Raw genomic sequence first — 27,455 nt, 5'->3', positions numbered from 1 at the left:
ATTGCCTATCCTTTTCAGTCTAATGCTGTTGGAAAATCATAGCCATGAATGTGGTGCAACTTTCCACCAGTATAAATAGTATAAATAGAACTTCCAAAGCTGACACTTCTTTTCTAAACTAGCAGTGGTGGGAGATACTAAGAACCCAAAAGATTACTATCTCTCTGTTTATATCTGTATAACATGTAAACATCATGTATTCTGACATCGATTGTATTAACTGTAGTTTTTAATGCAATTAACATAATTAGTCCTGGCACACTATAACCATTGACTCAGCTTTCCATCCTTCCAAAGTCAGTAAAAAGAGGACCCCGATTGCTGGGAGCAATATGCTGACTCTGTAAACCGCTTAGAGAGGGCTGTAAAGCACTCTGAAACGGTATATAAGTCTTAAGAGCTATTGCTAAGTGCTATATGCTTTTATAAAGGAGGCTTCTCAGTTATAGGCCAGTTATTTTCTACAAAACCTGTTGCAGTCTATGTTGCATTCTGTAATCTGAAAATTTTGAATGTTCTCTGAAAAAACCTTCTCGCACATTAAAAAAATCATTCCTGTAACTTTATGAACATGATACCTAATCTACCCTTCTGTATAGCCAACCTCCCAGTGTTATCAAGCTCTTTAATTTCATATTCTTAGCGGAAGTTATATCTGTCTGTTTCAGAATTCCTCCCCTCCCAAGATTTTTCATTTTTGTGTGTGTATATGCATGTAAATCTTTTATATAGGAAAAGACATTCATTTTTCTTTAAAAAAAATGACTTTTTCAAAAACAGCAAAATGCGCATGAAAAAAAATACTAATATTAAAGTTAAGCAGAAAGAGGAAAAACATTAAACAGGAATGTATATAAAATTGTGGCTTGATAATAGCTACAAACCATTTAGAAAACCCCAAACCCATCATTTTTTCTTACATAATCATACCTTTCTTATTTCTTCGGGCAAAGGATACACAGGAATATGTCGATCCATTTCTTTCTATATTTTTTAAAGAATTATCAGAGGATTGTCACAAAGCCTATTAACAAATAAACACACAAAATAAATAAGAATTAGGGGATTCTAGAATACTGAAGCTCTTTCTTCTGTCCATGTTATAAACCAGAAAAAAATAGATGCTCTTTATCTGCAAAGTTAAATGCCTCATTTGTTTTCCTTCCTGAAGATGGTAAGAATTACACATGCTACAAATAAAGGCAGACTGTACAACTGCAAAAGAAAATAAAGGTGGTAGAGGCATAATGGTCTATCTCCAGACTATCAGAGTAGGGAGGGATTTCTTAGATTGAACACAGAAAGTATTTCCTGCATGAAAAGTCAGACAAAGCACTTTTTTTTTTTACAAGTTAGGGATCCAATGTTCCCTCATGACTCTTAGATTAATAGTTTGCTTCTGGAACCTTAAATTCATTAATGTTAATATCTTTATTTACCTGGATTGCCATTCCCTCTTTATGTCAGTGGTTCTGCTTGTGTCAATTAGAACACAAATCCTACTCAAGGAAAATACCAAATAAACTAGAAATCGTGAAGCCCTTCTCTTTCTTGCTTCATATATCACTATCCTAACGTTTTCTGCAAGTAACATTGTTCTTCGGGAAATCATGAAGAATGTGCAGAAGAGTGAAGAAAAGCAATCTTTCCCCCTGCCTTTACAAATAACTTTTCTAAAACAAAAAGATCATGTAACTACAGACCTTGCTTGAACTTTGAAACAGATTATTTAAACAGTTAATTTGTCAGCATTTTAAAAAGAACATATCGCTTTGCACTGTTTATGAAGAGCATGCTGTGACAAACCAATCTGAACTCTTTTTCTGATATAACTTATTTAGTTTAATATGGGAATGTACTGGACACAGTATACCTGGCTTAAGCAAAGGGTTTGACAAAGTCTTCCATGAGATTATTTGAAAAGATTGCAAATTATGAACTGGGTATGCTATTATTCATAGATTCACAACATTCTAGGTTACACACATATAGAGAAACAGCAAATGGAAGAAAGTATTAAGATTCAGGAGGATTCTGATAAGTTGGAACATCAATCAGAAACCAGCAAATTGAATTTCAACAAAACAATGTAATACTATTTATTTGAATAGAAAAAATAGAATATTGTATGCAGTTCTATGCACTGCATTGTAGGAAAGACACTGGCAAACTAGAATATTACAGAAAATAGCAATCAAATTGATAAGGGGCTTGGAATGAAAAACTATAGTTGAATAGTTAAAGTAGATAGAATAGGGGGTTTCTTTTACCCCAGTATTGCTCCAGAAAACAGCACAAGATACAACAGATATAAATTATAGATTTTTTTAGACATCAGGAAATTTTCCAAATAGTCAGAAATGTTCAACCATAGAACAAATTGCCTGAGGGAAGAGGTGGATTCTCTTATGCTGCAAGTATTTAAACAAAGGCTGCCCTCTGTCAAGGATACTGCAATATTGGATTTCTGCACTGGCAGGAGGCTGGACTAGACAATCTTTAAGATCTCTTTAAACTGGTACATTTTGATTCATGATTGTTTAGTAAAGCATATGCAATCCAGAAGTACATTTCACAGGATTAAAATTAGGTGTAGAATTTCACAACTCAGACCTGTCTAAATAGGGCAACTATTGTAAAAGAACAAGCTTGCAAGAAAGGGAAAGAACTATATAACTCAAGTACAACTCTGTTGAGTCAAGAATGTCTCTTTAAAAATACAAATAAAAAGGGAGGCAAGGAACTTCCAGTTCCCTCAGGCAATTTTCCTCTTCTAATCCTTTTGCCCCTTTTCACACACAGCAGGTTTAACAGGAGGTAATATGACTGTCCAGGAAGAAGCTAACTCAGCAACAGAAACCAGCCTCTGTATACAGCAGGAGGGATAAGTTATATGATAAGTTATATGTGCCATGTGCCATTGTAACTGAGAGATTGATGAAGGCAAATCTTGGAATAATTTGCTATATTTGAGGAGGTTATCGATGATTCCTATCTGTTTAACAAAAGATTCCCTCTCCCCCACCTTCTTAAATTCAGTTGCTGAACAAGGAGACTAGAAGGTTAGAAGAAATTGAATGTTGGTGTGGGATTTAGGAGGTCACTTCTGTAACACCAATTCCTAGGCACAGCTTGTGCAGGGAGCACCTCCTCTCCCTCCTTAGCATGAAATCTTAGCCATGCTGTTATGTCTGGCCCTAATGATGAGGCCTCGCAGTTTCAGCCAAAGAGCTATCGAGTTATTTCCCATAAAGGTGAAAGGGGCCATTTCCTTTTACAGAGGCTTGGTCTTTGGCCATTCTGTTTTAAAAGGTCTCGGCGTATAAAGAAGCGGTGAAGAATTTCCCACTGTGGAAAGCTTAACAGTCACGGGTGGGCTCAAAGGTGCTTTTTCAAAAAGGCAAGTGGACCGATTTGTTTTATTTTGTTTTCCTTGAGGAAGACAGTCCAGTTGCCATTTTTTTCTTTTTTCTTTAAAAGCACTTTTGAGACAACGATGAGCCGAATGACTGAGCACCTCCACAGACAGTCACGGGGGGAGAAATAAATGACCAGACTCTGAGGGTTCAGAGGAGCCAGACACCCCGCGGCCTCGTGTACTCAGCCCATGGAGGGTTGGCGGGTTTAGGGTGCGGGGTTTCGTGCGGGGTTAAAGGCAACAACGGACACCAGAGGTAAAAGGACCCACCCAAACTCACCCCCCAAAGGACAGCTAGCAAAACACCCGCGAGCAGCAACGAAAGCCGCGCAACGTTGTCGACGCCCCACCCAGGAGTTTCTCCGCTTCTTCGTTTCCATAGCAACCAACTAAGCATGGCCGGCAAAATCCCGGAAGTAAGGAAGACGCGAAGACCGGAAGTTATTTCTGCAGGGCTCGGCGTTTCTCTACCGGGTTCATTCCCGGGATCGGGTTTGACGGCTCAGTTCAGGCAGTTGCATGCTAGGGATATGTATGGAGGCGAGCGGCGCTTGGCGATGCGTTAGTTAAGGGTATGCAATCGCTGTTTTTTTTAAAAATGTATTTACTGTAATTGATTGCAGTGAGGTTTAGCTGAATAGGTTAGTGTGTATTGCTCAGTTTTGGAGAAGTCGCTTTTTCAGTTGCCAAATTATATCAAGTAGTACAGGCAGTCTTCTATTGAACAACAGTTCGTTTATGGCTAAGTTTATATTTCTGTGAAAAAGCAAAGAGTTGTAGTTTGATGTTAATGCCTTATTTTACTGCAACAGAAGGAGTTGGAAGTCTTATAACTGATAAATATCTAAACATATGTTGGACAATGTGAAAATGTATATAAACTGTGAGTAATGGACTATGAAAGGATAGCACAAAAGATTTGTAACCAACTGACACACTGTATGTATATAAAATGGAAAATGGTTTTATGTTTTGTTTGTATATGTTTGTCTTAAAAAATAAAAAAAACATTTTAAAAAAAGAAGTTGGAAATCAACTCTTCTTTTTTTTTTTGCCAACTTTTCCTCACTTCTCTTCCCATTTCCCCCACTGCTTTCCTATTTACTTTTGTATCTTATAACCTAATAAAATGTTTAAAACTTGAACAACAGTTTGTTTATTGACCAAAGTTACAATGGCACTGAAAAAATGTGATTTATGACCACTTTTCACACTTAATGACAGTTGTAGCATCCCCAGTCATGTGATCTAAAGTCAGACAATTGGACTCATGTATGTGACATTGCAATGTTCCTGGGGTCATGTGATCCCCTTTTGTGACTTCCTGATAAGTCAATGGGAAAGCCAGATTCACTTAACCAGTGTGTTGACTAGCTTAACAACTGCAACTGTGGCACAAAAGATCGTAAAATGAGGCAAAATTCACTTAACAAATATTTCACTTAGCAACAAAGATTTGGGGCACGATTGTGTTCATTATATCGAAGACTACTTATAGTAGAGCTTGCTCAGTTCAGTATTAAGTAGGCAAATTACTAATACTGTCATTAATGTACTTCAATAATTACATCATGCCATGATATAAACATGTATATGTTGTGCCATGTGCCATTTCAATTTTAGTAGCATGTGGAAAAGGACTAGAATGAAGAGTTTCATGATCCTTCAAAAGATGGTCTCCAAAACTACAAAAGTAATTCCCATGTTTCTATATTTCCACAAAAGACTGTTGGGATTGATCAAGCCTTACTAGAAAATACAAATGTTCAGGAAACATGATACTTGGGAGCCATAGCATAAAAGAATTCTATATTACACATCACTTCCTTTGGAATTTAAATCTGGCCAGCAAACTTTGAATAGGAAAATATGCACAGGAGTGTGAAAGGAATGGACCCTTTAATTCAGAAGTAAACAAAAATTATAAGGCTGAATCTCTTTATAAAAAGGAACAGATAGTACTGGGGATACTTTCTGACCCTCAGTGTGATTCCTTCATGCTGTCCTTGACTTGAATTGTGTTGTTGAACTATAGAAAACAGTCATTAGGCCATTCAATCCCTTGTTTAATGCAAGATACAGCTCTTCAGAGAGTTAATGTATAATTGTTTATACTTTCAGAAAATGACAGTAAAGTGCATTTCTTCAAGATGAAGTTATATTACAATTTATATTTTAATTATACAAAAATAAAATATTGGCAATTTATTTTATGCCTAAATAAAATGAAAACTGTTTTATAACTATCAAATCCTCACATAGTTGATTTATGGCATAGAGGAATAACCCTGATGAGTGATAGAATACCCTTTCAGCCTTCAAAGACTCTGTAACAGTTTTACTAGGTACAGGAGTCCTCAACTTACAACCACAATTGAACACAAAATGTATCTTGCTAAGTGAGAAATTTGTTAGGTGAGTTGTGCCCCATTTTATGACATTTCTTGTCACATTTGTTAAACAAATCATTTTGCTGTTGTCAATTAGTGATATGTTAAGTGAATCTTGTTTCCCTGTTGACTTCGTTTGTCAGAAGGTCGCAAAAGGGGATCACATGGCTCTGGGATACTGTAACTGTCATAAATGTGAACCACTTGTCAAGCATTCAAAAGTAAATCACATGACTGCATGCAATAGCTGCTGCAATGGTCATAAGTGAAAAACAGTCATGAGACATTTTTTCATTGCTGTTGAAAAACTCTGACATCTGGTTTTGCTATGTAAATGACGGTATTATTCAGCTGTTAATAGCTTTGAAATGTTAAGTCTCTGATCTCTGCAAATTGATGTATCAACTTGCATATACTTTCAGGTGTAGGATAAGCAACTTGTTGCCTTCCACATGTTGTTGAAGAATGCCCAATATTCTGATCCTTGGCCCTTTTGACTGGGTTGATAAGAGTTATAGCTAAATGTTTGGAAGACTAAGTATTGTTCACCCTTATGTGCATGATTAATAATATTGATTCTGCCCTGAACTGCTTTAATTGATAGAAGTCAATTTTCTAGTAAAAAACAAAATGCTCATGAATGCTGCAGACCATGTTTGCTTTGTCCACAATAATTGATTGTAAAGGGGAAAAAAATTAGCAACTGCATGCACTTACTACTTTTTTTTCTATTTAAGAGCTTCTGATAAACCTTCAAAGAACATTTATTTTCCTTCAATTGCAATTTTAACAAGCTGTTTTTGGGTTTTGTGTAGTGAGACATTGTAAAGTAAATAGTATTTAATTTACACATAAGCTATGATCCACATAAGCCACAATTGGCTGAGTTCATGTAGCATATTATAAATCAGAATTTACAAGTCTATATCTATTGCTCACACAAATGTGCTAAGTCAGAAACAAGGTACAGCATAATAAAGAGTGTAAATCCATTCTAGCTAGAGATCTTGCCTTCCTTAATATGAAAGTGTTTATCTAAGGGGGCTTGTCAACATTGTAAAACCAAGCATATATTTGTTCTAGGCTTTTAAAATAAATGGAATATATTGTATCTTTATTTATGTTGCATTTTATTTTGTTCTACTACCGTAATAAAAGATTATAGCATCTAAGTGAGTATTTTTCTCATCAAGTGCTAATAATACTGGCACAGAAAAAACAGGAAGTAAAGTAGTCCTCGATTTACAACTACAATTGAGCTCAAAATTTCTGTTGCTGAGACAGATATTAAGTGAGGTATGCCCCATTTTAACAAGCTTTCTTGCCACAGTTGTTAAATGAATCACTGCAGCTAAGTTAGTAATACGATTGTTAAGTGAATCTGGCTTCCCCAGTGACTTTGTAAGGTCATAAAAGGTGATCACATGACCTTGTGACACTGTAACCATCATAAATACAAATCAGTTGCCAGGCGCCTGAATTTTGATCACATGACCATGAGGATGTTGTAATGGTCGTAAGTCACTTTTTTCAGTGCCGTTCCACCTTTGGTCACTAAATGAACTGTTGTAAATTGAGAACTACTTGTAGTTGTTCCAAAGAAGATCCTCAGGTCGGGATCCCGTTTTTCTTTTTCATCGTAGCCATCCATCCCCAGTCACAGAATACCACAGCCGGTGTTGCTCAGCTGCCATTCAAGCACTGAATTGCAATGAACCAAAAAGCCATGAAAAGAATGAGAATGAAGCCTAATTATAACTTTTTTTTAAAAAAACTTGCATTAACTTTTGGGCCAAGCATGCTGTCATCTCTCCTGGTTTTCAGGATATTCTGTGCAGTCTAATAGACTGTAATGTCCCGGTATGTAATTTTTGGAATCTGTAGCCTCTGCCATGACTCCAATTAAAATCAGTGATCTGGGCTTTGAGCAGGCACAGCACTTTCAGCTACAATAGGAGGAAAGGCCAGGAAAAGAGGCATCACCTGATTATGTGAGGTTATTGAAATCAACACGCAAGCCTGATTTCACTAGAACTCTGTGACCCAGGAGCTGTCTGGTAGAGCTAGCTCAGTGCCTCTAAACTAGGACATCTGTTTACCCTGTACTTGAACTGCTTTAGCTCATCCAGCCCTGGCTGAAAGCTCACTCAGAACAAAATACAACACAGGGGATAATCCTGAGAATAAGCATTTCTGTTGTGACTCCTTCCCATGGAATTAATCCCCCCTCCCCCATGATTATGCTTTTCTTTCATCTGAGTGATGAGTCTTTACTATCCTACCAAGGATAAGACTTGATGACATCCTGTTGTTTTGTTCAAGCCCGCCTTGCTCTTTCAAAAAGCACCCTTTCAAAAAGAGCTATTTTGTTGTCAAAGAAGTGAAGTTGTCATAGGTTTCTGCGAAAAAAACTCAACTGTTTGCCCCCACCCAACAACTTTCATGAGCGAAGAACTGGGCATGTGGTTCGGTCTTTCTTTATAAACACCATCATAATAGTTCAGGTAGAAATGTAGGTCAGTTGATTTCTGTAATCTTAAGGAATGAGAGCTTGATTTCAAATGCACACAGTACATTTCAGACAGATGATATGAAAATGTTGCCCCTGGGATATTAGAAATGGCTTTAATGTCCCACCTAGAGTTGGAAATCATGCTAACAGTCAGTGATATACTCAATGGACCAATGGCCTGATTTAGTAGCTGAATTTGTACACTGTGCTAAGTGGATTAGTTTGGATTTCACTTAGCATATTATGCTTTAGCCAGTTGTGGTTGTCAATAAATCATGGTTAAACAAATCGGTCTGGCATGAGTTGCAGATCTAATCAGAATAAGGCAAGTTGCACTGTTCCTATAAGCCTACTTCTGTAAAATAATTCCACAATGCATATGCAGTGGCCGTGGTAATTTTTTACAAAATTCAGTTTATAATTTATTAGAGATAGTCTGTTACTGATTTTATTTTTAACAAATTGATTACATAAAACAACTCTGCTCTATTCAGAATTGCAAAAAGCCTTCAGCCAGCATGAACCAAGGAAAATTAGATGTTTCACAGGGCCTATGTAATGGTGTTCTCAGTACACAGCACATGAGCAAACTTTTTTTTATTAGCCCTGTTTGGACATAAAAAGAGAAGTCTGCTGAATAGTCGTATGTTCTAAAACGTAGTGAAAGAAAAACATCATGTCCCAATCTTTCTAAATCATGTCTCTAATATGAATACTTTAAAATGTAAGCCCCCTGGATTTATTTATTTTGTATTCTGTCTTCTTCAAGAAACTGAGCCATGATTTTTCCCCTCCTGTCTCATCTCCCTTCTCCCATTCTCTCACTACAGTAACTCTGTGAGGCTATGAGATAACCACTGGCTCAAAGTCTGTAGAGATTCTCAGTCATCCAGGTCATGGTTGTCCCAAAGGTGTTTTTTCAGAAGGCAACTGGACTTTCTTGTTTTTGCTTCTCATCCAAGAAGCTTCTGACAGGATCGTGGGGATCCTTCCATTCCCCACTATCCTGTCAGAGCTGAATAAGCTTCTTGGATGGAGAAGTGAAACGTCTTCAAAGAAAAAAACAAGGAAGTTGCCTCCTGAAAAAGCACTTTTGGGACACTAGCATAAAGTTAACTCTTCAGCTAAATGGGGATCTGAACCTGAGCTGTTCCGGTCCTAGTTCAATATTACTAGGTCTATCTAGTCCAACATCTAATTCCCACAGTAGTCAGTTGGATGCCTCTGTTGTGATTTTAAGCGGGGGTCAAATAGCCTTCTGCTGGCATTCACTATATAATAATAACATATCTTTCCCTTATCTGGTGCCTATTAAATTTGAACCATCAGTGTGAAAAATTCTGGGAGTTGGCCTCAACCCATTAGGTTGGGAAACATCAAGTAGTTGATTCACTCTGTGACTAATTCATGGTTTACTGTTTCCAGCCAGTCAGTGGAACTCCATGATACTATGAAAAAAATAAATGCTTAAGGCACTGATCCTTCCAAAGTAATTACAAGCCAAGCCAACCTGGTTTGAATGAACGTCATCAGTAAGTCACCACAATGTACTTTTCCCAGACTTGACAAAGAACTGCTGACACCAAAGCTGCTATCTAGCAAAAAAACAAAGTGGGAAGGAAAAGAAGAAGATGCCCACATAATTTTGTTACTTTTGTACTCCTTTTTACTACAAAGCACTATGCTAGTGCAAAGCATAGAGAATACATGCAGGACAGTGAAGGAAAAAAGCAGCATTGACCAGTTTCTGATCACAGCATCTTGGACCTAAAATGTTGGTTTCTAGTGATATTGAGGTGGGGGGAAGGGAGACAGCTTATTGGGATTTCGGGGGCCAAATTGAAATTGAAAAATATTAAGAAATATTATCAAAAAATCAAGAAATATTTTGTGGTTTCTGGGTGGTTTTCAAAGCAGGTTCCTGCAAAATAGTTGCATTGTGCACACATTGTTTAGCATGCCAATGATGTAGGCTTCCATTTTATGAGAAAAATCCATTTTACTTTTATAAGGAGGCAAAGTGGGGGCCGGGCCTCTTTCCACTTTGAAGAACGCATTTAATCCTGGAATAATTGAGTCAGTTTGTAATTCTGAAATATCCTGGAAGATAAAGATAAAATAAGCCTTGTGGTGACCTTCAAAACTTCACCAGGCAGAGAAAGGTGATATTTCAAAACAAAACAAAACAAAGAACTGCTAAATTTACACTGAAAAAGCTACATTCTGTAGAGGTGCTCGGGGCGCACGTCTTTGTCCGTGCTCACACCCTTTGGGGCCAAAGGCAAGTCAAAGGTACTTTATGCTGCCGCTTACGAGAGGTGAGATCCGGTCAAAAACAACTCCGCCTTCCGATTAATGCGGAGACTCCGCGTTCCAGTTTCTGCCGCGCTCCCAAGACGAACGTTCCCTGCTCGTCCCGAACTGCCCCGCCTTGGATTAGCAATTAGGTGTATCTCTTGCCAAGCGCGAAAGGCAGCAAAGCAGCTCCGCGATAGCAACAGGAAGATGACGGCGGGGTCACTAGGACAGGGAGGGAGCAGCGAAGTGCGTGCGCTCTGGAGCGTGAACCCGCTGATCCCGTCGCAGCACGCAAGCCCGGCGCTTAGAAGGCAGGAGCAGCTGGTATTGCGTGCCAGTCGTACACGCCAAGTAGTGAGGGAGTCAAGGTCCGGCACGGAAACCGCGGGCGCTTTAGCTCCGGCTCCGCCTTCCTTGTGCGTGCCAAGGCAGGCGAAGCGACTTGAGGGTTGCCTTTCCCCGGGGGGTGGGGGGGAAGCTCCGGCGCAGCTTCGCAGGGTGTGATTCAACCCAGGGAGGGAAGGGACTGACGCTGCAAGCGATCCTTGTCACGATCTGCTTCCCTGGGAGACGCGGCCTCAAAGCAAGGCGCAACAGGACGCCCGGGAAGGGAGGGAGCGCAATTGTACCGCGGGGCACGACTCAAAACTGGGAGGCGGCAGAGAGAGAAGAGAGAAAGAAAGGTCACTCCAATGATTACGGGTCACGATCGAAGAGGAAAGAGTTGAGGTTGAAAAGGCCAAAATGTGACGAGGCTGTCGAGTCACGATGGTTGCGTTTTATATAGAAATGTTAGGGTATAGTATCAAAAGATGCACAGGCGTAGCTAACCTGATCTACAGCTGCATTCGAGGGCGAAAGAGTAGAATAAATTAGCCCGGCTTAAATGTCTACCGGTGTTTACTTTCGTTTTTCTGTCTGGAAAAACAACACTTCTAGCACAACACAGACTACTTGTACAAATTAACTAGGCTGTCTTGAGTTCACACAATGCAGTCTCCATCTAGCTTGTTACATGTTTGGAGGGGGGGAGTTCTACAGTGACTGGGTTCACTGGCACTTTATTGAATAAACCATAATTAAGATTCACACAACAAGGTTGGCCAAACCAAAAAAGCTCACATTAAGGATGAAGTAGTACAGAAGAGCTGAGTTGATGTTATCTTCCCCAATATTTTTTTTCTATTCCCCATGTTTAGTTACCCAAGACAAACCAGGAAGTTGCCTCTTGCCTGTTCTTTCTGGCATGATAGGCTGAAATTCAGCATAGTTTCTTTTTCTACTATGTATAGTTGCAGTGCATCTCTACATCTGTTGAATTTCTACCCAATTGGCGGTGTTTTATTTTTGGCAATTCTACCAAAATGCAACACTCAATTCAACAAGAAGGCCTACTAATGCTTGATGGGGACTAGATTGTATTATCTTGGAAAGGGAAAAACAAAGAGAATATTCTCTTGCATTATTGTAACTCTGAGCCCTTGTTTAAGTTGTCAGAAAAACGTTAGAATTTAAATAGAAAAGAACATAGGAAAGAATGTTGGAAGTTAAAAGCCTCTGTCTATGGAGACTCTCAATCATCCAGGTCATGGTTCTCCCAAAGATGCTTTTCAAAAGGCAACTGGATTTCTTAAGTTTTTTTTTCCCCTGACAACATTTTGTTCCTTATCCAAGAAACTTCTTCAGTTCTCTCCAGAGAAGGGCATGGGCCCTTCCCGCCATTGGGGTCATATCCTCCTGATATTGTAAGTGTTTGGTGGGAATTTCTTAATAAACCTTTTCTAAGCTTTCTTAAGGTCTGTGTACCTCTCTTGATGTTCTCCTTCTTTGATATCTGTTCTGCAAATTCTAAGATTTAAATGGAAACAATTGGTGCTGTGAGGCGAATACTAACCGAGGGATGAATCCAGGCAAAAGAGGAGAAAAAGTATGCTCAGGGACAACTACCAGGATGGATGGATGGATGTCTCATTGACCAAGGTTGGCCCCCACAAGAATAGCCAGATTTTTTGGCTTCCCCAGCTGGACTGGAGGACCTATTGACTGAATTTGGGCAGCCTCTCATGGAGGGGGGTAGACGGTAGGAGGGTCACTGACGAATGGCCTCTATTGACTATTGTAGAAAACCAAGCATAGAGTTGGAAGGGAGAGGGGGAGGTAGCCCCTCTTTGTGTGGAAAAGACCCAGGGGAAGCAGTTGAGAACAACTGAGGGAATATTATACTTGATTTTAAGAATATATGCTTTGTAAGAAAGTTGATTGTTGGCTACATGTGAATGGGATATGGGGAGGAGCGGAAGAAGGGATTGTGCTGCAGTTTGTTATGTCGGGATCTGAGTGATTTTTTTTTTATTTTTTTTTGCATTTTGGTTCTAGCCAAAGGGCCGAGGGTATAAAGTTTGACGTGCTTCTCTGTAATGCAACTTAAGATCTAATAAAGCATGTGCAGTTGGAACTTCTTGCTACTGCAAAAGAGGTGACAAGTTATTGTTAAATGTGTGTACTAAATGTGTTGTCCTTTTTCTTAAGAGTCAAGAAAAGAAGGCAAAGTTGTTTTTTTTAAGAGAGCCAGTTTGGTCTAGTGGTTAGAAAGCTAGAAAGCATGGGACTGTGGGTTCAAGTTCTGCCTTATTTATGAAAGCCAGCTGGATGGTTTTGGACCAGTCATCCTCACTCAGCCCTAAATAGAATAGAATACCTTTATTGTCATTGCATTCCACGAATACAGTGAAATTTGAAAGCTACTCCAGAGCACAGTGCCCCAAACACCACATCACAATAATACTCCAGAGTATATAATAATGATGAAGAAGAAGAAGAAGAAGAAGAAGAAGAAGAAGAAGAAGAAGAAGAAGAAGAAGAAGAAGAAGAAGAAGAAGAAGAAGAAGAAGAAGAAGAAGAAGAAGAAGAAGAAGAAGAAGAAGAAGAAGAAGAAGAAGAAGAAGAAGAAGACTAAGAAGAAGCACTGGCAGGCTACTTCTGAAAAAGTTGCCAAGAAGACTGCAAGGACTGATCCTAGTTCCTAGGAATCAAGATGGACTTAATAGCATAAGAAACTTCAGGGGAGAAACCCCAGATGTATCCCCCCCCTCCGCCCCGGAAAATGTTATGAACAGTTTCCTACTTCTCTTATGGTTTGGGGAATTTTAGTTTTCTGAAACCAAGAGCCCTGATGTAATTTTTTTTTTAGTCTGTCAGGCTTGGGAGGAGTTGGGGGAAGAAGCTTACTTCCCACTGTAGTACAAAAGTGATGGTAGTAAATGGACTTTAACCCCTTTTTCAAAATAAAGCTCAGAGTCTTTTGCTATAGCTGCTACAGTTAAGAAAAGGCAGTTGCTTCTATAAAAAGACTTAGCTGTGAAGGCGGGGAGACATACTTTTTGTCTTCCCAGCTGCCCTATTGCTTTACCTGCTGTGCTGCCCCACAAGAGTGATTTGCATATCATCTGCCTATATACAAAAGCACTGCAGAATTGTTGGCTCAATGCTGGCTGGGGGGAGGGGGTGTGTGTGTTTTACCTTTATAGCCTTGTAAAACTTTCATGAAAATTACTTAACATTACATCTTTATCCCTTAACATTACATTTGATAAGGGTGAAAGTGGGGAGGAAAAACAAGGTTTGGCAATGTTTGATGGAGTCTCCATGGACTGGTATGGTCTTTTTGAGAACATGGGTTGGGACATGCTAAGCAATAGCCAACACTAGGGAATCGCTTTCTGTTTTAATACAATGATCAGTCTCTTTCAAAAAAGCACCTTTCATAATGGAATTTGGGAGGCAATAACAATATTTCTCTGCTCCCCTGTCCAACACACCCACCCACGAATCTAGAGCAGATCTGGGAATGTCTCCCATACCTTCAGAAGATGGACCACCACAAATCAAAGGCAACCCCCCCCCCCCTTATGACAATCCAAATTGATCAAAGGTATGGTTACCAGAACTTTTAGAAATCTTTTTATCAATGCACAGAATTCAATAGCTTAGCCTACATCATTTGTGGTCTATTTAAAATCTAACATTTTTCTAACGTTCCCCCTATTTTTTTAAATAGAAAAAAAAATAGAAAAGAAAGTTGGAAGTTGATTTGTCCTCATTCTCCTTTATCAGCCCTCTAAACTGCCAGTATCTCAGAATGGAGATACAATGCTAAGACACCTCACTAGCTCCATCAAAAAAGAGGCATCCCCTCAAGATAAGGGAAGACTCCTTATAATAATCCACACCTAGGGAGGATCTTCGTTCCCGGTAAAAGAAATATTCAATACACATATCTTACACCTCATGATCAAAGCAGGAGGCAGGAGCACCTCAATCTGCATGTCTAAACATCAAAGCCCACTTGCCCACTAGTAGACCCCTGATAATGTAGGCTACCTTCAACCATTGTACATGGTTGAATGAATAAACTACTCTACTTTCAGCAGCTGCCCATTTGTGTTTATTCGTGACCTGGCTCAGAAAATTGGACCAAGGAAATTCTAACAAAATCAAAACTAAGCCCTTGAACATTTATGAATAGTAATGACCAGCTGCCCAGATCTATCTGATACTTAGTTTAAAAGATTGAGCATGCTTTAATCTTTTTGCTAGGCCATAAATTGTATTAATGCTAGGAAAGGTCCATGATTTTGCTAAATGAATTTCATTAAGCTGATTTGCATTGATTTTATGAACAACTTTGATTATGTTCTTACTATGCAGTCTCCCCCTTTGTGTTTTGTCAACTGCAGATAAAAAGGGGGTGCATTTAGAGGCTGCAACTATCAGATTCAGCTCTGTGATTAGGAACAGAAGTTGAATCAGGGTATAGGGATCAGAGGGGAGAAAGGGAAATAATGTTAGCTGAATGTTCAAAATATTAAGGGCTGTAGTTCTACCATAATTGGATGGAATAGTATTTATATCTAGTAATTTATATGTACTTATTTTTGCTTGCATTTTAAAGATAATTAAATTTTAGTAAAGCTGCGATTTTGGTAAAGCTCTGTTTGTCTAAGTCCCCTTTTAATCAAATTGCACAGCAACATATCAAGCTGTGAACTGCAGAAAGACAGAAAAGCTACTCAGCATAGTCAGACTCTAATGTTTTCTTCTTGGATTTGTTCCCTCTGTTATCAGTTGGACTGCAGTTGCATAGAAATCCTGAGCTAGAGAATGATAAAACAAGTTTCCTGACAAGGGCACAACCTATGAACAATGAATTACGTATGGCTCTGAGGAACGAGGTTCCTGCCTAGATCCAGATGGCTCCCACTCTGCTGTTGTTTCGAAGAGCTGACTCTTCACCCAGGCCTTTGGCTTCATCACACTTGCCATCTTTTATTTTTTATCCTTTATTTGTTTGTGGTGAGCCTCCCTGACTCGTCGAGTAGAGCAGCATACAAGTTTAACAAATTGTTATTATTATGGTTGGTTGCACAGTCAGCCAGATGGTTAAATTGGATTTGCATTTTTCTCCACCTATTGACTCCTTCCCAAGGACCTGCGACAGGCAGACATGGTTGTTTAATAATAACAATAAAGGTATCGTCACAGGATGTAAGCTGTTCCAAACAAAACTGCTTTTTACAATTGACTGACGGCGAGTTTGTTAATACCGACACTGTTCCAGTGGTGCTCCAGATGCTTGGGGATTGCACCCAAGCTACCTATTAATACAACCTTTGTTTTCTTTTGCCAGAGTTATACTATTTCTATTTGCAGGTCTTTATACTTCATGAGTTTCTCCAGTTCTTTCTTTTCACCAGATAGCGCAATGTCTGCTATTCTCTTTCTTTATAATAAGCTCATATTAATTCTGTGGAGGAAGTTGACCACGACTTATCCAAGATTGCCCGGTAGCTTATTAGATGCATGAGGAGATGTATACAGACTCAGGTATTTCTTTCACTTCTGAAGAAAATACAGGTGTGTGTGTGTGTATTTAAATAATGTTGACAAAACTGGCATGCAAAGCAGTAATGCTGCACCACTTAGAAAACTCCAAAGATGTTTTGGGAACCAGTGAAGTAGAGAGGAGAATGCCCCTTAGCTTTTATGTAGGGAATACTATTTCCTTCATCCTCATTACTGGAAACTGGTTCTCATTCCTATTTATTTCAAGTTTGAGGGAAACACTTTCTGATCAGCTGTGATTTCCAGCAGAGCCCTCCTTTTTGGCTGCCAACATTCCCCTCTGTGGCCAAAATAACAACTTGCTCTTAAAGCCCCAGGCATTCCTCCAAGTCACATGTTTCTTAATGCAGGGTGGCAATCCGATTCCTGCAGCAGGTTCTCCCTTCAGCCATCCTGTGAACATCAGCGACTGTCCTTGTCCGTTGTGTTACTGCTCACATTATTTATTTTTCAGCTTTACTTTGCACATTCAGTTCAGATGACAGCACACATCCCTCCCGCCACCCCCCCGGCTGGCTTGGAGACAGGCTGCTGAGAGCTTTGCGTGCGGAACTAAAAGCTGGCCCTATGACTTAGTTAATCCTGAACTTGGCAAAAGTATTGTGGACCAAACCCCTTTGATCTCCCAGAGGGATTTGCAGCGGCAGGGGAGAGGAGGAGGCAAGAGAGGAGGAGGAAGAAGCCCTTAGAGTCTGCTTTGCTGGAGGTGCCAAAATCCCTCCGATAGCTGGCCTGGAGCAAATGTTTTCCTTTAAGCTTCAGCTTTCTCACTGCATGCTGTATTGATGTAAGGTTTTCTTTGCCTTTTTTTTTTTTTAAACCATTGAAGCCGAAAACCCAGTAACTCGAGTGTGTATGGAAGCTCAAGATGCTGTCAGGATTTTGTTTCAGCTGATTAACTTTACTACTTTGAGTAGAAACAATCCAAAATGTTTTTTTGATTCTCAGCATTTTGATTATTGGTTATTTCAAAAATGGATCCATACCGGAGAATATAGCACAGGTAGTCCTGGACTTACAACCACAATTAGGGCCAGAATTTCCGATGCTAAGCAAGGCAATTGTTAAGTGAGTTTGACCTGATTTTATGATCTTTATTTGCCAGGATTGTTAAACGAATCATGAGGTTGTTAAGCAAATCTGGCTTCTTCCATCGTCTTTGTCAGAAGCCAGATGCAAAAGTCACAAATGGCCCTCCATGACTCTGGGACACTGCAACATTCATAAATACGTGCCAGTTGTCAATCACGAAAAATTTGATTCACTTGACTGACAATGCTGTGACAGTTGCAAGTATGAGGACCTATTTCACTACGGTCATAACTTTGAATGGTCACTAAATGAATGGTTCGTAATTCAAGGACTACCTGTATGTGGAGGGTCTGGCTAATTGTCTGTATTCTAAAGGCCCCAATTCTGATTCCTGATGAGGGACTGTGGTAGACTTACCATGTCTTTTGTGTTAATTCAGTTGCAGTCCGGTAAGGGCAATAATGATAGATTCTAACTCTGCCTCTTAAATTCAGTGACTTTTTGTTCAAGTTATTTATCAACATAATTAAGCAAAGCCAAATAAGCTTTGTACTGGTTCAATGCTACGTAAACCCAACCAGTGTAAAAAAGTGTCTAAAATGAGAAATGGCACAATTTTTTTTCATCCAGAAGACTTTTAAAATGAATTTCAGATCAATAAAAAGAAAATTCTCAGTCCAGTACTATAAGCTCAGAGGTTTTTATATGGGGCAACAAAGCAGATATTCCTGACATAATGAAATACATTACATTGTGAAATACATCACAAAAATGGAGGTCTTAAAGCAATATATAGATTTGAAACCTGAAATATTTTTACTAGGGATGGTGCCTGAATGTTATAGCAAAGAAAAAGCATATTTAATTATTTATGTATTAACTATTGTACTTGCTCAGAATTGGAAGAGCGAAAAAATTCCAGTAGAGGGAAAGATGATTGAGAAAATATTAGAATGTACAGAGATGAATAGATTAACACTGGCAATCAAAGAAAAAGAAGAAGCTGAATATTACATGGTATGGGATTTATTTTATCAATGGTATGAAAATAAAACAAGTTAAAATTAAGTAGATGAATACATAGAGAAATAAGTTAAGATCGTTGTAAAAATAATAGATGTGAAAGATAATGGCTTATAAAGAAAATGTGATTATTGATGTACAGGTAAGAAAAGTATTAATTATAATTGTTAGCACAAGATACATGTACCCAGTCAGCACACTGTTTGAATGAAAGATGGATTTATTGTAAATATAAAACAAAAAAATGTTTGACAAAAACGGAGGCCTCTAATCAAAGTCCCTCGTATATGGGCACTATTCATTGACTTTCCTTGTGCTCTTTTAACCTTTCATCTGTGTTGCATTTGATCCTAGTATACTCCGTCCAGCATTTGCATACTTGTAATACCAGCAGTGTTACTGACTTCCCAAAAGCCTGCTCTCCAGATGACTTTGAGTAACAGCTTACAAAATCTGACCTGCATTGGTTGAACAGAGCACTCCGTCGCTCTTGGAATGTTCCTGTCAGCATTACTGTCCAGCACAGAACAAAACAGTCTTCCACACTGGATGGATGGCATAGGCCAGGGCCTAGTTATTTGAGGAAGCCCCTTCTGCTACGGTCCTACCCGTCCCATAAGATCTGGCAAAGTCCAAGGCCATTCAATTAATGCCATATTTTCAGGACCTGTGGGGCATGCCACCCAAAGATCTGTAGGGCCCCTGCTCTGATATTAAAAGCTCCTTGTTAACCTGACTGGTTCCTCCTCAATGGTACGGTAGGGTGTATGCTGGGCACCTGCAGAATTTTATTTTATTTATATTTTTCTTTGTCTTCTTCTACACATGCATGGCTTGGGGTTTTATTGTGTTAGTCTGTTCCTATTTTTAATATTATAAGCCACCCAGAATCTTGTAGAGTTTGGCAAAACTATAGAAATCAATCAGTCATGAATATTCCTGTAGTTTTTAATTTTTGCATTTCTGGATAAAATATAATTGAAGTTACAGTATTCTTTTGCGGGCAGTAACTTTTTCACTACTTTATACATGGTATAATGGTGCTTTCTAAGGCAACCTTTTGTTTTATTTAAAAGGAAAAAAATATATATGAACAATTCACTCCTCCTGGAGCACCTGACCTTTCTCATTTATCAGCTGGAAGGTTCAACTCTAGGAAGCCCCCACTGGCATTGTACAACATTTGTTTAATAAGTTTAACATCAGTTATCAATGGAAAGCCAGAAGGGTTGCTCAATGTCCAGACATAGGAAGACATATAAATAGCCCCATAAAAAAAGGTGCCAGGCTTTGAATTATCGTAACAGCAATGGACAATCCTGAATAGGATTTGCACCTCAAACATCATCTGCCGGGACTCTGCATAAATGGGACATACTGGTAGTATCCTCTCCTTAGTGTGACTTAGTGGTTCTGTGGGCGTGGCAGGGGAAAGGTACTGTAAAATCTCCAGTCAGAGGTGGTATTTTCCGGTTCTTCGAACTACTCAAAATTTCCATGACCAGTTCTCCAGAACTGGTCAGAACCTGCTGAATACTACCTCTGAGTTTGACCCATGTCAAACTGTAAACCACATTGTGACAAGCTGTAAGATGAGGACACATACCGGTCCACTATCTGATTTTTTTTCATATATACAGCACTGTACTTCAATGGTTAGATGGCCTAGTGTTGAACATAGATCTTTTTAACATTTATATTTTGTGTTCTATTAATCAAGGTGAAATGTTAATATATATTGCTAGTTCTTGTATGATATGATATAAACTGAATAAATGTTTTAATGTTATTTACATAGCTCATGTCAGATTTGGCCACTTTCTCATCTTTAGTAGCATCCTAATACAGTTGATGTCATAATTGCACCTAAATTTCAACTAGCATTACATTTCTGTGCCTGTCAAAGGTTTGAACCTTTGGAACTATGGTCATAAGTCATTCTGATCATTAAGCTGGCCCTCACATGACCAACCCAATTTTGCAACTTTTTTGTTAAGCAAATCATGGTCATTAAGTGAATCCAGTCATTAAGAGAGCATAGCAGTCATTAAGTAAACCCATTGTCTGCAAGTAAATTGTGGTCATGTGACTGCAGAATGAGAAGGCTGCAAATAGTAGTAAATGTAGGCTGGTTGCCAAGCACCCGAATTGCTATCATGTGACTTTTGGGGGGGGGGGATGAGTTCAACTCCTTTCTTGAGTCTGTTTTAATTTTAAACAGTTGCCAAGCAATCAGTTGCAAGTCAAGGACTACCAGCACTGTTTCAGCACATCCCAGGATATCAGTATAGGGTGCCTTCTCATAATGTCCTTTTCATAAGGACATAGAATTAAGGATGATCCAAAATTGAAATATGATTTTATGGAAAGCATCCACAGATGAATGGGCATACACATTTTATTACTGCAATACTTTAGTTTTAACTCAAAAGATAAGGCCACCTGCTCCTTTTTCACACACCCCCCCCTTTTATGGTTATTACTTTAACTTACATAGCAACTAAAGAGAAAACACAAAGCTCCATGTAAGCTTTGTGTATGTGTGCACACCTGTTGCTTTTATATGAGATTGGGAGATTTGTATCTGCCATTTAATGCAAGATCAAATACACAGAAACAGCATATGGTCCATCATTCCTGCATTTCTACCAGTGGAAAAATAAAGTGTTTACTGCCATGTAAAAATATAAAAAATGCCTGGACAACAGCGATAAAATCCTTCTGTTCAGCTTCCTTTTTCTGCAGTGAAGTTGATTCAACCACATAACTCCTCCTAAAAGATAATATATATTCATAACTTACTCAGTTTATGAATGTGGATTGCCTAATGTTTCTGAACACTGACAGCAGTCTGCACATTCTCCTACCATAAGGTCCTAGGGTAACATGACTAGATTATCTCATATTTTCAGACTGTTTTCTCCTTCCCTGTTTTGCAGATCCCTTTAATAAATCATCATTTTAAAGTGCTGCTTAGCAGTTGTAGAGTTTTACAATGTGAAAGTTCACATGCTATTAAGCAGGAAATCTATATACACTCCAAAGGTTAAAATCAATTGCCTGAAGCCTTAGAAAATGCTAACTTAGAAAGCAGGATTTCTTTGTCTCAAGATGGATAATATTCGTGGAATTCCCTTTAGAACAAGGGTGGGAAATCTTACGAATTCCAGATGCTTGTGCACTATCAGTCATACATTTGTCCAGGTTGGCTTAAGCTGATATGTTTTGGAATTCACCCCCCAGGAATCCACTTCTGGTTCTCTTTCTCCATCAACTATGGGATGTATTCAAAAAAAGAATAAGAGGCACCTTATTCGGATAGATATGGATTCCTCCTGGGCTGAAATGGTTTATCTCCAAGATGATTCTACTTGCTTTTTCGAAAATGTCCCTCTGAAATAAACGAGATTCACTTCCCAACAGGCATGTCTTGGGTTGGCCTGCAAATTTACTAGCGTTTAACCATGGCATAAAATTGCCGGGGGTGGGGTGGTTAAAGGAAGCCCTGAGTGTTTAGGCAAGTAAGGCGGGGCTGGAGTTGCAAACAGACGGTGCTTCTCAAATTAACTTGAGGGCAACTTTCGCCGAAAGTTTCCGATTGCGGTAAGACGCTGGTAATTGCAAGCAGGCCTCGACGCCTTTACGCTGTTCGCCAGATGGCGTGCAAAGAAACCAGGTCACAAATTGAGCAGCATTATCATAATTGTTTTGTTGTTCTTACCACCACCATTCCCGCCACCCGGGCAGGTTCCCTTAAGTAATTCGGAGCCTTGAATGCATTGAAAGACAAGGGAGGGGGAGCAAGGGAAGAGCAGGGCTCTTTGATCGGCATTAGGAAACCAAGGCGCTCCTGCCATCTCTACGTTTGATGTTGCCCTTTGAACATGTTTCTCCCACGTGAGCCTCGCACGAGAAGCCGCTTTCGGGGAGGAGGAGGAGGAGAAGGAGAGGACCGAGGGCAGAGAGTATGGGGGGGGGCCGGGGGAAACACGCTGGAGACAAGTCCCCTCCATGCCGCCTTGGCTGTTCTCATGCTATCGCCGTGCAGCTCGGCAGCCACATCGGTTTAAATAACCGCAGCGGTGAGGTTGTGAAATGGGCTTGTCACGCAACAGCCAGCCGGCTGCGCTTCGGCTGAGAGGAGGAGGAGGAGGAGGAGGGGAACAAAGCCCGCCCGCCCGCCGTCTGGGTCTGAGGGATCGAGTCATTACGCACGCGAGCGGCGCTCTTGAGTGCTCGGCTTTCTTTCGGGGGGAAATTGAACCCAAAAGGGAGCGGGGAACCGCGATCGCCCGGGGAACTTGGGAACTGTGACTCAAAGCGGTTGCGGATCGGTATAGAGCAAAGTGTAAAACGTGAGAGGTTGCAAACTGGGAGGGGGGAGAGAGGCCCGCAGAGAAACGAAGTGAGCGCGTGCAGCTACACCAACCCCGCAGGTTGCAAGAAGCCGCTGCAAGTGCCTCTGGGCTGTACGCGAAATAAATTCCCTCCTTTTCTCCTGTCTTTTTATACTTCAGGCAGCTCACCGTGAGCATTAAATTAGAAAGGAGTTGCAGAAGTAACCGTGGCTTCGTCCCTCGCGACCCCCGAGCTCCACCTCAGTTCTGCAGGATGTGGGCAACCACACTCCTTCGTTACCTAAAACTCTTTAAGACGTAACGGAATACTTAACAATATCAAGAATGACGCTGAACTTAGCAAGATGTGCATTACCATTTATCGCAATCAAACTACACAGCTCTAGAAAGTAGGATTTTGCACTGAAGATACAATGCTTAAGGGCTTGTTCCTAGGCAGAAACTGTTAAGGGACCTTATCTATTTCTCTCGTTGGTAGATCTTAGGGATACAAGGATTTGACTTAAGTATTCCAGATTATTTCCCTTTTTTAGCCAAACAACAGATAAAATAGCAAAGCAGTTTCATTTTACAGTAATGCTATTTGTTATGTTCTCTAAGAATACAGTGTTCTGGATTAAGGATCATTTTTAATTCAAATTAATCTGTTTGGATTTGTGACAACATATATGGCAACTTGACCAGGCTTCTGGAATTAATAATGTTGATGAAACATTTTAATTATTGGAAAAAAACTTTCTAAGCTTCTCTTAGTTGTTGACCATTATGGGATGAGAATAGCTTATCATAACTGGGTGAAGAAACTGATGTTGTGAATGCCACTAGTTACATACTGCAGCTTCTGCACAAGAAAACCTAGTGCGGTTTTCCAGGAGTGTTTAATTGCAGTCCTATGCTAGCAAGATTCTTGGGAGTTGTAGTCTCAAGATACTTACAAGGTATCTTGGGAAGGTGGCTCCAGCTACAAAACACTAATGGATAATGCAGTTCCACTATATTTGGACTTCACCAAAAAGCCCCAGTATTGATGTATCTGGATAACTTGCAAAACTTTCTCCCAAATTTGTTGTGTTATTATACAGTGGTTGCACTACAAACCTGATGCTCCTCAGATAGATTTTAACAATGACTTCTTCCAATTGTACAGTGTATTTGGAGTGACAATGAAAAAGCAGGGACTAATCGTTTCCAAATGTTGAGAACAATTACCTCAGCAAATCCAGGTAACTTGGTGAGAATGGCCAAATACCCATTACACAGAAAGGAAAAAGGCTAGAGTTTAAATCCCAGAGGCATGTGTTTAGGAAAATATTAGGTTATTCTTCATTCTCATCTGCAATGCATCCATACTAGCCAAGTTTTGTCTACGAGCCTGTTGCCAAGTTAATGAGGCATGGGTTGAGAGTCATAGAAGACCTAGACCAAGGGTCTTCAAACTTGGCCAGTTTAAGACTTGTGGACTTCAACTCCCAGAATTCTTGAGCTAACATGACTGGAGGAAGAATTCTGGGAATTGAAGTCCACAAGTCTTAAAGCTGTCAAGTTTGAAGACCCTGACCTAGATTTACAGTTGTGTCAGGCTAAATAATAATACAATGGCAGCAAATAATTTTTAAAGAATTATTTGTGTGTTTGTTTCCTTCTGCTCAGTCATGTTCATGCAGAACATTTAATTGACTTGTGTGTTGTGCCATCTCTTACACAAATAATCTATTTAACTATCACAGAAGGACTTAACCCCAAGGAGATTGTGTTGTTTATGATTCAACTAATTCACAATCCCCTACACTTCATGAAATTTATTTACCATGAAGCTAGTTGATTTCAAAAAGGGCATGATTTCAAAAAGGAGCCTCTAGCACAGTGGTTAGAGTGCAGTACTGCAAGCTACTTCTCTACAGCCAGCTGCTTGCAATTTGGCAGTTCAAATCCCACCAGGCTCAAGGTTGACTTAGCCTTCCATCCTTCCGAGGTGGGTAAAATGAGAACCCAGATTGTTGGGGGCAATATGCTGACTCTGTAAACCGCTTAGAGAGGGCTGTAAAGCACTATAAAGCAGTATATAAATCTAAGTGCTATTGCTAAGTGCTATCAAACTGCCCAAGGAACTGCTGATACAGTTCTACAGAGGAATTATTGAGTCTCATCTGCACCTCTATAACTGTCTGGTTTGGTTGTGCAACCCAACAGACAGACACAGACTTCAGAGGATAATTAGGACTGCAGAAAAAACTATTACTACCAACCTGCCTTCAATTGAGGACCTGTATACTGCACAAGTCAAAAAGGGTTGTGAAAATATTTACAGACCCCTCACATCCCGGACATAAACTGTTTCAACTCCTTCCCTCAAAACGACGCTATAGAGCACTGCACACCAGAACAACTAGACACAAGAACAGTTTTTTCCCGAAAGCCATCACTCTGCTAAACATAATTCCCTCAACATGGTTCAACTATTACAAAGTCTGCCCTACTATCTTCTCATCACTCCTTATCACCCATCCCCTCCCACTTGTGATTGTAGGGCTGTAACTTTGTTGCTTGTAACTTTGTTGCTTGTATCCTTATGATTTATATTGACTGTTTCCTAGTATGATTTGATTGCTTATTGTACCCTATGGCTATCATTAAGTGTTGTACATTATGATTCTTGATTCTTAATGAATGTATCTTTTCTTTATGTATACTGAGAGCATTTACACCAAGACAAATTCCTTGTGTGTCCAATCACACTTGGCCTATAAAGTATTCTATCTATTCTGTCCTGTCCTGTCCTGTCCTGTCCTGTCTGTCTGTCTGTCTGTCTGTCTGTCTGTCTGTCTGTCTATCTATCTATCTATCTATCTATCTATCTATCTATCTATCTATCTATCTATCTATCTGTTGCTATGGTGCAAAAGTGGAGCCACTCTAGGAGTTTCCATCTCTGTCTTTTCAAGAGCTTTCATGTTCTCCCCAAATAGGGAAGGTATGAAAAAGAAGCAGTCCCTCTAGTATGTCACCAATTACTTCATCCCAGTTTTTTTAAGATATTCCAAGATGATAAACATTAAAAAAGGAAGAGATGGGAAAAGAAGAGCATCTTTCCAACCTTCTTTATGGTCGTTGGAGAACTTTTAAAAAATGCTGTTGCAACAAAGACTTAACCATAACATCACTGTTAGGTATAACATTGATACCAAATATGGTTTGGGTGAATAAATATATAAAACTTAGATATCATGGTTTAAGTGCTTATCACTTAAGCACAATGCAGCAGGCAATTAGCCGATTAAGGGTGCGGTTAGAAGTTACAATATAAGGAAGCATTAGAAGCTGGAAAGATTACTGACTGTAACTGTGTACTGCTGTAGCTGTAACTGTGTGCTGCTGCGACTAACTGTGATTACTGACTGTGAGTGCCTGTGACTGAACTGTTATTGTTTGCTACTGTTTGCTGATTTACTGCGTAAGTCTACTGAATATCCAGCGTTTGTTTCTCTGGAGAGTGAAACCGGAGTAGGAGAAGATATCTTTATCGGCTGATAAAGATATTGCAAGGACTCTTAACTTGGACTATACTAGTGAGTCTTACTGGATGGAAATACTGTGAATGACTTAATGGACTGAATGACAATGCTTAAACTCTAACTGGATTAAAAACTATTTAAACTACAAACAGTGTTTGTGTTCAGTGTGTGTATACTCTGGGGCCCTTCCGCTCTCCTTTGGCTTCTTGGTTTGACTACTGCTGCAATACTCTTCTAGGGGTTAATTCCCAAACCCTAACATTGGTTATGGGCCCAGCAGCATAGTCTAACTAACCAGGATATAGCAGAGAGAGTTGGTGTGAGTTGCACATTACTGTATAAACAAACTGTTTTAATTAGTTTAAAATAGTCAAAATATCTGAAGAGTAATGGCACAAGTAAATTTGTCACAACTGTCCATGATATCCAGGCTGGATGGAACAAACTATGTTTCATGGTCAATGAAATGTAGTTTACTTCTACGCAGAGAAGGTTTGTGGGACATTATAGCAAACCCACCAGATGTGAGTAGCTGGGATCCTGCTAATGATGATGATAAAGAAAAGTTACAAGACTTTAAACTGAAGAATGAGCAGGCTTTATGCATCATAGGACTGACTCTCTGTGATCAGCAGCTTGTCCATATTCGTGGAGAAGAAAATGCTGCAAACTGTTGGGAGAACCTCAGGAAGATTTATGTTCGGGACAGTGTAGGAGCACATATAAATCTTACACGGAAGCTTTTTCAACGCATCTTCAGAGGAATGGAGATATGTTAGTTCATTTAAACTGTATGAAGAGCATTTTCAAGATTTGCAAGAAAAAGAGCTTATATTTAATGAACTGCAACAAGTCTACATAATATTATCTTCATTAGATCAAAGCTATGATGACTATGTGACTTCGTTGGAGGTATTGCCAAAGGAAAGCCTCTCATTAACCGAGATTACAGGCAGGCTACTAGAAGAAGCCAGAAGAAGGTGTGAGCGTAACGAGCTGAGAGAAGATAAG

General features: G+C 39.6%; 1 protein-coding gene across 3 annotated transcripts in view; it reads right to left on the bottom strand.

The window, feature by feature from the left end:
* The window catches only part of LEKR1 (leucine, glutamate and lysine rich 1), a 41,846-nt gene extending 37,995 nt beyond the window's left edge, over positions 1-3,851 (bottom strand). For all 3 annotated transcript variants that reach the window (XM_026668227.2, XM_087965229.1, XM_087965230.1), the window contains exons 1-2: positions 3,699-3,851; positions 931-1,024 (exon numbers count right to left, since the gene is read on the bottom strand). In XM_026668227.2, coding sequence (XP_026524012.1) covers positions 931-978 — 48 coding nt within the window. In that variant the 5' untranslated portion in view covers positions 979-1,024; positions 3,699-3,851. The remainder of the gene's footprint in view (positions 1-930; positions 1,025-3,698) is intronic.
* Positions 3,852-27,455: the final 23,604 nt, after the last annotated feature.

Source organism: Notechis scutatus, chromosome 4, assembly GCF_049901735.1.
Source record: "Notechis scutatus isolate UNSWTSFEM ecotype Mainland chromosome 4, rNotScu1.2, whole genome shotgun sequence".
Classification (NCBI taxonomy): Eukaryota; Metazoa; Chordata; class Lepidosauria; order Squamata; family Elapidae; genus Notechis; species Notechis scutatus.
This window is presented reverse-complemented; position numbering and strand designations above follow the sequence as displayed.